The 14884-nt window shown below is 44.5% G+C and overlaps 1 protein-coding gene across 2 annotated transcripts in view; it reads left to right on the forward strand.

The window, feature by feature from the left end:
• PTPRG (protein tyrosine phosphatase receptor type G) overlaps nucleotides 1–14884 on the forward strand; it is a 595254-nt gene that overhangs the window by 264004 nt on the left and 316366 nt on the right. For both annotated transcript variants that reach the window (XM_073644646.1, XM_073644647.1), the window contains exon 3: nucleotides 10075–10254. In XM_073644646.1, the coding sequence (XP_073500747.1) occupies nucleotides 10075–10254 (180 nt within the window). The remainder of the gene's footprint in view (nucleotides 1–10074; nucleotides 10255–14884) is intronic.

The raw sequence follows: 14884 nt of genomic DNA on the forward strand, positions 1-14884 counted from the left end.
CATGTCCGCCTGCATCTTCCTCACAGACCGGCAGTTTGCCGGGGACACCCTTATCAACCCCGTCTAAGCACAATAGCCAGCCCTCGGTCCCTCAGATGTGGACAAGTAAAAGACCATTTCCTCCTAGCCATGAGAAAGCTAAGAGGTTGAATTTCACCATCTGCAAGCTCTTGGCTACAGAAATGCTGCCTTTCCGCCTGGTGGACACAGAGGATTTTCGATACCTTATGTCCGTCGCAGTGCCCCAGTACCAGATGCCCAGTCGGCACTACTTCTCAAAGAAAGGTGTGCCTGCGCTCCACCAGCATGTCCCACACAACATCACCGCTTCTTTGAGAAACTCTGTGTGTGACAGGGTGCATTTCACCACAGACACTTGGACGAGTAGGCATGGACAGGGGCGTTACATGTCGCTGACTGGGCACTGGGTAACTATGGTGACAGCAGGACAAGGGGCTGCTGTCCAAGTCTTGCCGTCCCCACGAGTTGTGCGTCAATCCTCTTTATGTCATTTTTCCTCCACTGCTTCTGCCTCCTCAACCTCCTCTCTGTCTTCCACCTGCACCCAAAGCCTGTCTGGTCATGCCACAAGCTTTCTAACTGCGCAGAAGGGATCCTGCACACCTCCTTACTATGCTGGCAGTAGGGCTCAACGTCATCAGGCGGTTTTTACATTGAAATGTCTGGGAAATGTGAGTCACACAGCTGAGGAGTTGTGGTCAGCTCTGGAGAACCAATTTCATGAATGGTTGTCTCCACTGGACCTGAAACCAGGGAAGGCCGTGTGCGACAATGCTGCAAACCTGGGTGCGGCCCTTCGCCGGGGCAATGTCACACACGTGCCTTGTATGGCTCACGTGTTGAACCTGGTTGTCCAGCAATTTTTAGCCCACTATCCCAGACTAGATGGCCTTCTGCAGAGGGCACGGTCGCTGTGTGCTCACTTCCGCCGTTCGCATCCCGCAGCTCAGCGACTTACATCTCTACAGAAGTCGTTGGGCCTGCCACTTCACCGGCTAAAATGCGATGTGCCTACCCAGTGGAATTCAACTCTGCACATGTTGCAGCGACTGTGGCAGCACCGACAAGCCCTGGTGCAATACGTTCTGACGTATAGCCTGGGCCAACGAGATTCAGAGGTGGGGCAAATCACGCTGGAGGAGTGGTCTCAGATCAGGGACCTATGCACCCTTCTGCACAGTTTTGAAATGGCGACGAAGATGTTTAGTGCTGACGATGCCATTATCAGCATGACTATTCCGGTGATTTACATGCTGGAGCACATGTTAAACAGAATTCGGAGTCAGGTGGTGGCACAAGAGGAGGTGGAGGAAGTAGAGGAGGAGGAGTTGTATGCGGAAGGGCTAACATCTGCAAGGTCCAGACGGTCGGCAGCACCAAGGCGGCAGGCATGTGAGGGTGGGGGAGATGGTTTTACCAGGGCGCATGGTAGCAGCCAAACTAGTGAGGAAGGTGCAGGAGCCCAGGAAGAAGTGGAGGACGAACTGATGGAAGACTCATCAGATGAGGGAGACCTTGATCACATTTCTGTTGTGCGAGGTTGGGGGGAGAGGACAGAGGAAGGAAGCATGATTGTTACCTCGCCACCAACACAACAGGGACTTGGTGCTCCTGGATGCGCAACACACATGAGTGCCTTCTTGCTGCACTACCTGCAACATGACCCTCGAATTGTGAGAATTAGAAATAATCCTGACTACTGGGTTGCCACACTGTTAGATCCCCGGTACAAAAGTAAATTTGCAGAAATTATTCCTGCCATAGAAAGGGATGCACGCATGCAGGAGTATCAGCAGAGACTGTTGCAGAATCTTACATGTTCTTTTCCACAAAATACCAGTGGTGCACGTAGTGAATCTCACAGTTCCAACTTGCCAACCGTGGGACCGTCAAGTGTTCAGCACTCAAACCGTGACAGAACCACAGTATCTGCTGGTAACATCAATTTTGCGGAATCATTTCACCACTTTTTTAGCCCATCCTTTGCAAGGCCACAGGAGACAAGAAGTCTGACACATAGTCAACGCCTAGAGACGATGGTACAGGAGTATCTCCAAGTAAACATTGAAGCCACGACTGTGTCACTGGACCCTTGCTCTTTTTGGGCTTCCAATCTGGATAAATGGCCGGAGCTAGCCACTTACGCCTTGGAGATCTTGTCATGCCCCGCAGCCAGCGTTCTGTCTGAACGTGTGTTCAGCGCTGCTGGTGGTGTGCTGACAGATAAGCGCACGCGGCTCTCCACTGATAATGTAGACAGACTCACGTTCATAAAGATGAACAAATCATGGATCCGAAACGACTTTTCTACCCCTGTGTCATCCTGGGGAGAGTAAAAGCTTGATGATTGGTTAAAATCACCCTACCAACCGTTTTAAGCTTTCAAATTACTGATCATGTTTATCAGTATCTTGACTGGAAAATAATTTGGGCTTTGTAGCAGTGTGCAGCACTGATCCTATTAGGCCATCTATACTAAAGCTTCACCAGATTTAAAATTAAAAATAATTTTTAGCTGCATCTAGCCCGGAAAATAATTTTGGGGCTCCGAGATGCGCAAGGCACATAAGTGCCTTCTTGCTGCACTACCTGCAGCATGACCCTCATATTGTAAGAATTCAAAGTAATCATGACTACTGGGTTGCCACACTCTTAGATCCCCCAAACTTTTCGATCAACCTTTTCATTTTAATAAAGACCAAAAAAATGGTCATTTTTGAAATTATAAGCATTAGCAGGTTGTTAGAAACTGAAATCAAACAGTTTTCAACTCAAAACTTTATTCTAGGTGATGTTACATTTTCACATAGGACCCCTTGTTCGAAAGGAGCTTCTGAACTCTCTCGTCCATTGAATTTGTCAGGTTTTGGATGGTTTCTGCTTCAATTGTTTTGCATGAGGACAGAATACCCTCCCAGAGCTGTTGCTTAGATGTGAACTGCCTCCCGCCATCATAGACACTCCTTTTAATGATGCTCCAAAGGTTCTGAATGGGGTAGAGGTCAGGGGAGCATGGGGGTCACACCATAAGTTTGTCCCCTTTTATGCCCATATCAGCCAGAGATGCAGATGTTTTATGTGCAGCATGAGATGGTGCATTATCATGCAGAAAAATGATCTTGCTGTGAAATACACGGTTCTTCTTCTTGAACCATGGCAGGAAGTGCTGTTTGAGAAAATCCACATACATTATGGAGTTCATCTTTAGCGCCTTCAGGGATCCTAAAGGGGCCGACAATCTCTCTCCCCATGATTCCAGCCCAAAACATTACTCCACCTCCTCCTTGTTGGCGCTGTAGCCGTGTTTGCGTGGGGTGTCCATCAACCAGCCATCCTCCACTCCATCCATCTGGACCATCGAGCGCTGCACGGCACTCATCCGTGAACAAAACAGTTTTGAAATCAGTCTTCATGTAATGTTTGGCCCACTGGAGCCATTTCTGCTTGTGTGAAGTGGATAGAGGAGGTCGACAGGATGGCGCATGCACAGCTGCAAACCTCTGAAGGACCCTGCATCTTGTTGTTCGGGGGACGTTGGAGGCACAAGCAGCTTCAAAAACTTGTCTGCTGCTATGACAACGCTTTTTTGCCGCTGCTCTTTCAACCTGACGTAATTGCCTGTAGGAAAGAGTCCTCAATTTGCCCTTATCAGCACGCACACGTGTGTACTGTGAATCAGCTACATACTTCTTGATTGCCAAGACACTTCATCCTGATCATCGCACAATGTTGATTGTAGTCATGCCTTGACCTAAACACTCCACAATTTGTTGCTTCTCAGCAGCCGACACATCCTTTTTCTTTCCCATTTTGGCAGAAAATGTAGGCTGCTTAATAATGTGAGAGAGCCTTCTTAAGTAGTCTTGCCTTTCATTGGACACACCTGCCAAACTAATTAGCACAGGTGTCTGCAATTGCTTACAGTGATTTAAAGAGCCCTGACACACATCACCATCAATGAGTTTAACTGACAAACAAACAAATTCTTCCCTTATCACTCCTAAACACTTTTTGTATAATAATTTGGAACGCAGTGTACATGTGCTTTTCCACAAAACACCAGTGGTTCACGTAGTGAATCTTACAGTTCTAACTTGCCAACCGTGGTCTGTATGGAGTTGTTCAATAAAGGGCCCAAAATTAAGATAACATAGATGGGAGAGGTCTCTATGAATAGGAATTCCTAAGTATTTGATACCCTGTGAGGGCCAGGCAAAGGGAAAGTTGGACTGGATGGAATCCTATATGGATTTGGGGAGGGAGACATCGAGGGCCTCAGACTTCGCTGCATTGATTTTAAAATTTTACCATGTAACAAAGTGATCTATTTCAGCCATAACAGCATGGATGGATATATGTGATTGAGTGATATATACTAGGACATCATCAGCAAATAGAGAGCACTTGTACTCGGTGCCTCCCACCTCAATCCACCTAATATTGGGGTTATGGCAAATTGATGAGAGCAGGTGCTCCGTCACTAGGATGTATAAGAGAGGGGACAGAGGACATCACTGCCTTGTCCCATTGGTGATTGTGAAAGGTGATGAAAATGTTCTGACGCACCCCCTGGGCCTTGGGACACCCGGAACCGGACCCTTTTTGGTGGATGCTGGTGGTTGTAGTCTTCGTGGCGGCGACCCAGTTCCGTGGCTCAGGGCGGTCAAACCAGTGGCGGAACTATTTATGTGGTTTTCATGTTTAAATGTCCGACTACGCCACCCGTGGATTGCGGTCAGAGTGAACCGCCGCTACAGGGCAGACCACTGAGGCTGGTGTTGTGGGTGCAGCAGAGCGTAGCATAACTCCCCACGGGAGGAGTATAGCCTCAGGGCAGTGTATGCGGAGGATGGGGGTGATGGTGCAGGGCAGCAGCAGTAACGACACGGAGTCAGTGATGCAGTTCAGGGCCTTTACTCACAGTTCTTATTATCCAGACCACGTCTGCAGGTAACGGCTGCCCACGTCGTACTGTGCTCACCAGGTGAGGGGCTCAGACAACTCCCAGATAACTTTGGAGCACTTCACAGGACCCCCTTTGTGTGTCCTTTGTCTGGCCTTTCTTACCAACACTTCTGTCCGGCTGCCTCGGGCCTCCTCTTGGTAAACTTGGCGGCAGTTTCCCTGACCCTATGTGGTGCCTTCCTAGCGGGTGTAGCGAGGGGCTGCGCCACATAAAATGTCAGAGCCTCCGGTTTCTAGCTGAGGGTCGTTTCCTGCCTCCACTAGTTCGGGGACCGGTCTCCCCCTTTGGCCTGACCCCTCCACGCAGGTGGATTCGGGCGTGCGGTGGCGACTCGCCCGTCCGCACCCCTGGGATCCCTTCATTCCTCGTTCCTGGAGCCTTCTCCGCTCCTCTTCCTTCCTTCTCCCTCTTCCAGGCCTGGGCCTCTGTTACTAGGCCCGCCTCCGGAGCAGAGCTCATGCAGAGCCCCTGCTCCCTGCCACTTCTCAGACTTCTCTGCACTGAACTAAGATGGTGCCCACCTTTTATACTCCCTTCTCAATGCACCCAGGAACTGCTTCCTCCCTGCTCCTGCACTACAGGGTTCCCCTTCCTCAGTGTTCCCTCCCCCCACTCCAGCCAGGGACAGGGACTGTCGTGCCCATCTCAGGGGCATATTGGTCGCCCTGCCCCACGGCAATGTGGTGTAATGCATGCAGGTGTCGGGTCCTGATCCACACTCCATCCTTACCTGAGAGTGAGATATCACACCTCTGGGTGAGGTGCAATACGTCTTTAGCAACCGAGCCCTCAGGGTGCTACAGTTCCATTTATCTTCAGCCTAGGTGACGTATTGCGATACAGGGCCGTGATTTTGGCTATAAAAGGGTCCCCTAGACCCCTACCCCAAGCTTTTTAAGAGAATCATATATGGCGTGCCAGGAGACTCTATGGAATGCTTTCTCCGCATCCAACGAGAGTATCTAATTACAAATTTTTAACTGCATCTAGCCCAGGAAATACTTTGTGCCTAGTAGCAGTGTCTGCTAGTAAGCGGATTATCCCGGCTGTTAAGCAAGCTGCACCACCTGTAGTTTAGACACTTAATTTTTTCAAAGGAAATGCTTCGGGACCATGGGATACTTAGTGAAGAGCATCAGGAGGCACCCCAAGGCATAGGGGCTGGGACTGGCAGTAGGATGCCTTGCGGTGGACAGCCGAGCTCGATCCTTATAAAAGCTTTTTAACTGCAGCAGCTTTAGTGGACGCTACTGGAGCTGGAATTACCGCGGCTGCTGGCATGAGACTTGCCCTCCAATAGATCCTTGTAAATGGATTTAAAGTGTATTCATTCAAATTAGAGAGACAATTTAAATTAAAAAGCTTAGAGCTGCCTCCACCACAGGGGGGCTCGCTCGACCCACCAGCGGACAGGCACCAGTATTGGGAGAGGGGGGCTGGCCGTCGGGGTTCACCGCGGCTCTGGCACAAACCCGGCGACACGGAGGTGGCACGGGCAGGAGCGGACTGGCCGTGTCGGCTTCTCACTTTTTGGATTTTAGAAGGGCATGACATGCCTATATCTGTGTCTCCCCCTCCTTTTACTCCTCCACCTCTTTTATTTTCGCATGACTATATGTACTTGTCACTTTTCCATGTGTTAGTTATGTCTTCTGAGCAGTTTGTCAGCTTTTGGACACCTTTGAAGGTGTTTTCTATGTGTTTCTATGTGTTTTTGTTTGCCTGCCATTGGTTTTAACGGTGTTCGAAGGTGTTCGACGAACAGTACGACAAACAGTTCGGCGAACACACGGGTGTTCGACGAACCGAACCGAACTCGAACACTACGGGGGTGGCTCAACACTACTGATCAGTAGAGGTGTCTGAAATCTGCTCCCACAAATGTGACCTTAATGATCTATCTTATGGATGGCTTTGAATAAATCAAATCATACAAGTGAATATAAGAAATGTTGCAATTTGTCATCTGAGAAATGTACTTCTTTCTCCACTTAGGAATCACTTCTTCCCCTCACCCTGCCTCCTGAACTCCTCATTCCTTCTGAAACACTACTAATAATCTGATTGGCTTCAAACAAGATCTGGCTGCCAAATCACTGAGGTGTCAGATTACAGTGCCTATTTAAAATGGGAGAGAGATGTGATGAGAGATTGAGAGACAAATAGTGCTGCTTCTTTCTGAGCTGAATTCATAGCTGCACTGGACTCGGCTGTATAATGTCCTCCATGCTGATGCTTAACATGTGCTACATAGAGACAGGAGAGCAGGGATTTCTTATACTTTTGTGTACTGTGTTGTTGCTATAATTCTTGAGAGATTCAAAGGCAAAGGGTGCTGCTTCTTTCTAAGCTGGATTCATACCTACACTGCTTAATGCTGCTTCTGAACATGTGCTACATAGAGACAGGAAACCAGGAATCTTATTCCTCTGTTTGCTGTGTGTTGTCGACATTCTTGAGAGATTGAGACAAAGGGTGCTGCTTTTTTAAAGCTGGATTCATGGCTACACTGCTCAGTGCTGCTGTATAATGTTCAGAAGCAGCAGCATGGAGAACATGTGCTATATGGAAATGAGATTCCTGCTCTGCTGTCTCCATGTAGCACATGTTCAGCAGCGTGGAGGACATTATACAGCAGAACTGAGCAGTGTAGGTATGAATCCAGCTTAGAAAGAAGCAGCACCCTTTGTCTCTGAATCTCTCAACAATGTTGACGACAACATCACAGTAAACCGAGAAAAGAGATTCCTTCTCTCTTCTCTGTGTGTTGTTGACATCATTCTTGAGAGATTGAGACAGAGTGCTGCTTCTTTTTAAGCTGGATTCATACATACAGCAGGACTGAGCAGTGTATCACATCCTCCATGCTGCTGCTTCTGAACATTGTGCTACATAAAGACAATAGAGCAGTAGTCTCAAGTCTCTGTACTGTACATTTTTACATCAGTCTTGAGAGATTTGGAGGCAAAGAGTGCTGCTTATTTCTAAGCTGGATTCAGAGCTACACTTCTCAGTGCTGCTGCTTCTGAACATGTGCTACATAGAGACAAAAGAGCAGTAATCTCTTATGTGTCTGTGTACCATGTGTTGTCGACAGACATTATTCTTGCGGTCTCCTCCTACTAGATCCGCGTCATCTGAAAACCGGAGTGAGCCTGCTGGTGAAAAATGCAGGATACAAGTCATAATGGCCAGAAATAGTGTTATTGCTCATGTACACACTCGGGAAAGCCTATTTTGAAGTCACCTGAACGTCAGGCATGCTTTTAAACCTGACAACAAAAAAATTACAAATCAAGAATACAAACACCCCCTGCTTTGTCGTATGAGGTTATTGCAGGAAAACAGAGGCACAAGTACAAGACATGTTCACTTAATTGGTCTTGTTTTGAAATTCTGATTTTCTCTGCACTAATTAGTGACCTGACATTTCTCCACCAGGTTTTTCCCAATCATAAACTCGTGTCTTTTCAGTATAAACCTCATATCCCCGCACCTTGATCCGCTGTCCCAGCCTCCTGCCTGCAGCCTATTGTGATCCCTATTTGTTTTTTCTCCTTCTTAGTAATCTGAGGACACAGGTTCTTGCACTCTTGTGTTGTCTTTAGATACTTTGTATCCTGCCAAAACGCACTTCGAAGTGTACTTACATTGTGTTAGCAAACAGTACAGTATTTGCTACAATTCTTTGCTTTGGCTATTCCCCAGATAAGTGTAAATTTCACAATCTTATCCATGAACTTGCTATATCTTTGATCTCCAATCGTGAAATGCAACATTTCATTACATTTTGCATTGAGGAAACAGTCAGCATGCTGCTGTTGATGGATCCTTGTTTTTATGATGTCTTTTGTATTTGGTGTTTTGAGTTGTTTGAAAAGTGAAGAGAAAACTGTACTGAACTAAAGGTGCTGTGCTCCTTATTTATCCTGTCTTGCTCTAAAGTTTTGCTATTACAGTTTTTCTTTCTTCAAATCTGCTGCTGAGACAAGTAAATGTATGCAACTTGCTAATTGAGTTCAGGTCTTAAAGGCGCCACAATCTTTGTGTATAAGCTTCGGGCATGACCTGTTCTCTACCGGTTTGTGTCCGGCACAGTGAAACGGTTTCCTTTCTTGGCACATGATTTGAACTTTGTGTAAAAAGGGCTGGCTGACTTTTCACTTAAGCCAGCCCCCTTCTCTCTGCATACTTTGGCTGTGATCTAGAAGGGGGCTGGCTGACTGATCATTTCAATAGCTGGGCTTCCCCCCCCTTCTCTTTTACAATGGCTGTGGCAGAAGGGGGCTGGCTGATCAATTTAATAGCGAAGCCGACCCTTCTCTGTACACAGTGGCTCTGGCAGAGATGGGGGCTGGCTGATCAATTTCATAGCGAAGTCACCCTCTTCTCTATATACAATGGCTGTATCATAAGGGGGCTGGCAGACTAATAATTTTAAACATAATCCTCCCCCTCATCTATACAAGGGCTGTGACAGAGTGGGGCTGGCTGAGTGATCACTTTATTAGCTAAGCCGCCCCCTTCTTATTATAATGGCTGTGACATAAGGGGGCTGGCTGATTGATCATTTGAGAATACCTACGTCGCCCCCTTCTCTATACAATGTTTGTGAAATAAGGGTGATCATTTTTAATAACTCAACCGCTTCCTTCTCCGTATACAATGGATGTGACAGAAGGGAGCTGGCTGACCATTTTAATAGCTATGTGACTTCCTTCTCCATATACAATGGCTGTGGCAGAGAAGGGGGCTGGCTTGGCTACAAAAATAATGCAATCGGCAGCCAATTTAACACACTGCTCCCAACTTGTGTTGAATACAGATTGAAAGAGGACCTGATGGGGCAATTAATCTATGGAATTTATATTTGCTATGTATGTAGTCTATTGTTCCTTGTTATCTGCCGTTCAGCCTGGTTAGGTAATAAGGTTATAAAAGGTTCAGGACTATCTCTGCCCTATAATGACTACTTGTCTCCAGTTCGTGGACCCTCTGATGTATGCCTACTGATGTGTGAATGTTATTAGCGGCTCTGGTGGTCCCTTGCTTTATTTTAACGGGTGTCCTTTATTTTGTTTCTACAGGTTTGTATGGACCTGAGAACTGGGTAATGACCAGCGTGGATTGTAAAGGCCTTCACCAGTCCCCCATAGACATTGTAGATTACACTGCCAATATTCGGGATGAGTTCCAGGAGCTTATACTGGACGGATTCGACAACGAGTCTTCTAACAAGACGTGGATGAAGAACACAGGCAAAACAGGTGACCCTTCTCCGAGCGAGCTCACGTTGAATAATTAATGGAAAATTGTGTATATGTGGGAGGCTCAAAAAGTCATTTATAACCTCTGCTTAGTAAGGGGTTCCCAGAAATAGCTACCGGAGGAAACATTATTATGCCTAACTGAGGACGGCAGATAATTAACTATTCTTAGACCATAATAAATGTCATTAAAAAAAAGAAATAAAAGAATTCTACAAAGTCTCTTCTCACACATAGAACTTAGCAGTTGGCTCATGAGTAATCTCATTAAATGGGTAAAATTGCAAAGTGCTAAAATCCCCCTGCAAATTGTCTCTACGGAGAAGAAGAAGCCTAGAACTCTAGCGCCACCTATAGGAAGTATCGATCCTAAAAGTCAATATTGACTCTCTGACTAGCTTTGTCTCGTGACTTAGGATAATAGCCAAAACCAAAATTTCAATTTGCAGACACTGTGTTTCGGGCTACTGCCCCTCATCAGTGCAAAGTGTGAGATCTGGTTTGGCTGGGTGAGAGGCGTTTGACCGGGATCATTTCTCCTTGCTGAGAGTGACATGTCAAGCCTGGCATGCCGAGGTGAGGAGACTTTTAAATCCCCCCTGTGACACAAGTTACCTGCTTTTAATTGGTGGAGAGGACATCTACTGGTCATAGTAATGTACTACATCTCATCCAACAACTATACTATAGTGAGGAGGTTCAACATAATATTTCAAGCAAAAATCAGGTTAATTATGATGCATTTCTTAAATAAAATGTTACAGCCATGATCGGGATTTCAATATCCCAGTAGTGAGTACGGGTGACATTAACTTGGTTTAGGGTGATTAAAGTGGAGGGATACAGAGAGGTTTATTGCTCCGCTACTCTCAGTCCATTTTCACAGATTGCATTCTCATGCACCCTATTATTCACTTACATCTGCCACATAAATCACGGCTCGCCTATCTGTGAGTAATAGGATGCTAGGGTTTTTATTTAATATACAGCTAAACAAAATGATCTGGATCAAAGCCACGGAGTCTATAAATTCTCTGAAACCACCAAATCCTGCGTTTAATATTCTGGCTTATTGGTTTGGCACCCAGACGTGGTATCCTTCCAAGGCCTCAAACTTGTGTGCCTGGTCATGACGGTCTGTGCTCTGATGAAATAATGGTTTATAGGACGGATGTCACAGCTAGACATATGGCCACAAATGGCTGCTCTGCTTTTGATACAATGGTCTTTAAAAAGGATTTTTTATTTTTTTAATTAAAGGTGATGTGTCGGGACAATTTTACTACTGAAACTAGTTGCACAGCTCTATAGTTCTTTGCACAACAAGAAAAATTACACCTGTCTTATAATAATCTGATGTGCCAGTGCTGAGAAATCAAGCTTTGAAAGCCACATGCAAATTAGTTATGAAGTGCATTGGGGGCGTGTCGATAATCGGAGAGCACTTTCAGACGAATTTACATGTGGCTTAAAAGCTCGATTTCTCGGCGCTGGCACATCGGATTATTACAAGACAGGTGTCATTTTTCTTGTTGTGCTAGTGTCAAGGCACCCCGAACCATCACTTGAAAGATTTTTGATCTTGGTCAGTGCCCTGTCCCATGTGCTTTTCTCCTTTCTTTTTGGATCCCTGTGATCTCTATTTATTTTCCCACTCTTGTTTTCCACCATTCACCGTTTTCCCTTGTTGCACCTTATTGCTGAGGTTTGCCCCCCCCCCCCTTATTTATAGGGCCACATGGCTGCTGCCTGCTATTGATGTAGTCATGCCCACGCTTAGGACACTGTGTCCTGTGATTGGATCATGTGATCTCTACATTGTATGATGTCACATTGAAGGTGGGAGCAAATTTAAAAGGGGAGGGGAAGAATTTAATGGGGCTGGTTGTAGTAGTCTTATTGTGGGATGTTTTTTTTTTTTTATTATTATTTTTTTAACCTCTGTATTGTCAATCCGACATTAATCACCTCTTCTGTGGCTAGGGGATAACGACTTTAAGTGGGTTATCCCACGAAGAGCATTTAACACTTGTTAACAGAATAAACTGGGACTCCCACCGATCATAAAAACATAGGTCCTATGTCACACTGAGTGATTGAAGGGTTAGTACACGTGTGATCACCATTTTATTTTACTGTCCATGGAATGGGTGGTCACACATGCTTATTACCACTCCCATATCAGTGAATGCAGTGGTGGTCACGCATGCTCATTACGTTAGTGGCCATTCACATAGGATTTTGGGATCGGCGGTTGTGGATTGATGATGAAGGTTTGTAGGTGAACCAGTTATAGCCACCCCCGTAATCGGACAAAATTTCAGCATATCTGTGTGTGGGGGGTGGGGGGGAGAGGGTGTAAGGTATTGGGCCTCCAATGATCTCATAATAAATTTTCCGACAAATATGTAGTCCGTTGTTTAGTCTAGGAAAACACTTTAAAAGTAAGCCATCATCAGAAAATAACCTATTGTTTAAATTAGGTTTTTGTGTTCCATGAATTAAAAAAAAAAAAAAAAATATGGCAATGGTTTTTAATTTTTTTTTCTATATCACAAACTTTATTAAAAAAAAAACAAAGCTAGCAATTTTTCTACTGGTCATCGGGGCTTTTTTTTTTAGACCCATACTTGACATTTCGGGTTTTCAACAGGCTTCTTATCAGCAGAGGCAGGATTACAATAACAAGTAGCACAGCTGATAACATAGTATCTACTAATCGCAATTGACGATGTCACAACTGACTCTGCTGCTCCTCCCTTCACAATTATCTTTGCGCACACTCATTGGATGCTTCAATACAAAATATAGGGTCTAACCATTGTGGCGATGTACAGGTGTCATTTCCTGAAGCAGGAGGTCAGAGTCTTGGGGAAAAAAAAAAACCTTAATGTACATGTGTTGTTTCCTGAAACAGTAGGTCTAAAAAAGCCCTAATGTATATGTATTGTTTCCTGAAAACGGAAGTTAGAGACTAAAAATAAGCCTTAATGTACATGTATTGTTTCCTGAAACGGGAGGTTAGAGTTTAAAAAAAGAAAAAAAAAAAGCACCAGTGGTCAATGTGTACACTGCAGGATTTCTATTGTGCGATTTTCAGCATAGACTTAGAGATGAAAAAAAATTGCCAAAAATGTTAAAAAAAAAAAATAAAAAATGCAAAAACCTGATTTTTACAATAGGTCATTTTCTTAAGATAGTTTCTCTTTGTCTGGCACAGTTAACATAGTGAAAATTTATATATAAAGTGGAATGGAGGTTTCTATCCGGATCGGCGGGCGATATGTCCACATCGCTCACACTTACTCCTTGATAAAGCAGCACGGACAGATATACCTGGAACACTTAGCACAAAAACAAAATCCTGTAACTCCCGGCTATTAGCGGAACATTTTAGACAGTAAATCCTTCCAGAGGTTCTTTAAATTATTTATCTTGCTACAAGTAAAATGACCTCCAAGGGTACGATTAATCACTTACATCTAATGCAGTATTTATACAATGCTATTAAATCCCCATTGTGCCTTCTGACTTATCTGCTATACATACAGCGCAGCCTCTCCAGAAACAATGAATTTTGCTTTCAATGCAAATATTTGAATGCACCTTTTATTTTTGGGGTCACATTAGTGTTTTTTTTTTTTTTTTTCATATTGAAAACAGTAGTTATATTTTTTTATTTTCTACTTGTAAAAATTTATTCTCTCCTAATTGTGCTCTGTGTAAATAGAAATGGCATTAAACGCCTTAAATTATTCATTTGCAAACGAACATTATTGTTGCTCTTTGTGTAACTTGTATCATGGGAACTTGCTGTTTAAAGTATAGAAAATACTGAGGACTCCAGATATAAAATTCAAGGGTTTTTTTTTTAAGGTAAAAAAAAAAAAAAAAAAAAAGGATTCAAGCATGAAGCCTTTAAATATGCTAAACTGGTGGGGATCGGAATATTAGGACCCCCCCCCACATATTACTGAAATGCAACTGGGTTGCATGCTTGACCACCTCTCTTCAAATTAATGCTAACCTCAATCTTGTCGATGGGGAAGAGAATAGGTCCCTTGAGATTGGACCGCTAATAATCTAGTGTTCATCAACTATATTGTGGACAGGTAATGCTTGCTTCAAAGTAGAATACCCCTTTAAGAATCCAGAGTTTAAAGGGTGGTCCACCATTTCTACATAGATGACCTACTGACAGGATAGGTCATCAAAATCATGTTAGTGGGGTGACTGCACCCACACACCTTCCCTAGCCAGCTGTCCTCAACTCCGGGTGGAAACCGTGTACAGAGTGGAACAGCATTGCTCCATACGCCATGTAGTGGTCACTGCCGGTACTGCTACTCGGCTCTTTTTCTCTTCAATAGAAGATTAGTTTTAGATATCAATTTGTATTTAGATATGTGTTTAGATGTGTGTGTATTTAGGTGTGTGTGTGTGTGTGTGTGTGTGTTTTAGATATGTCTGTGTGTCTTTAGATATGTTTATAGTGTGTGTGTGTGTATTTAGATAGCAGTCTGTGCAAAATATTTTTATGTGTATATATGTACAGTACAGACCAAAAGTTTGGACACACCTTCTCATTTAAAGATTTTTCTGTATTTTCATAACTTTGAAAATTGTACAT

This window comes from Phyllobates terribilis, unplaced genomic scaffold (genome assembly GCF_046119375.1).
Source record: "Phyllobates terribilis strain yellow unplaced genomic scaffold, ASM4611937v1 Scaffold_8__6_contigs__length_399053987, whole genome shotgun sequence".
NCBI classification, from domain to species: domain Eukaryota; kingdom Metazoa; phylum Chordata; class Amphibia; order Anura; family Dendrobatidae; genus Phyllobates; species Phyllobates terribilis.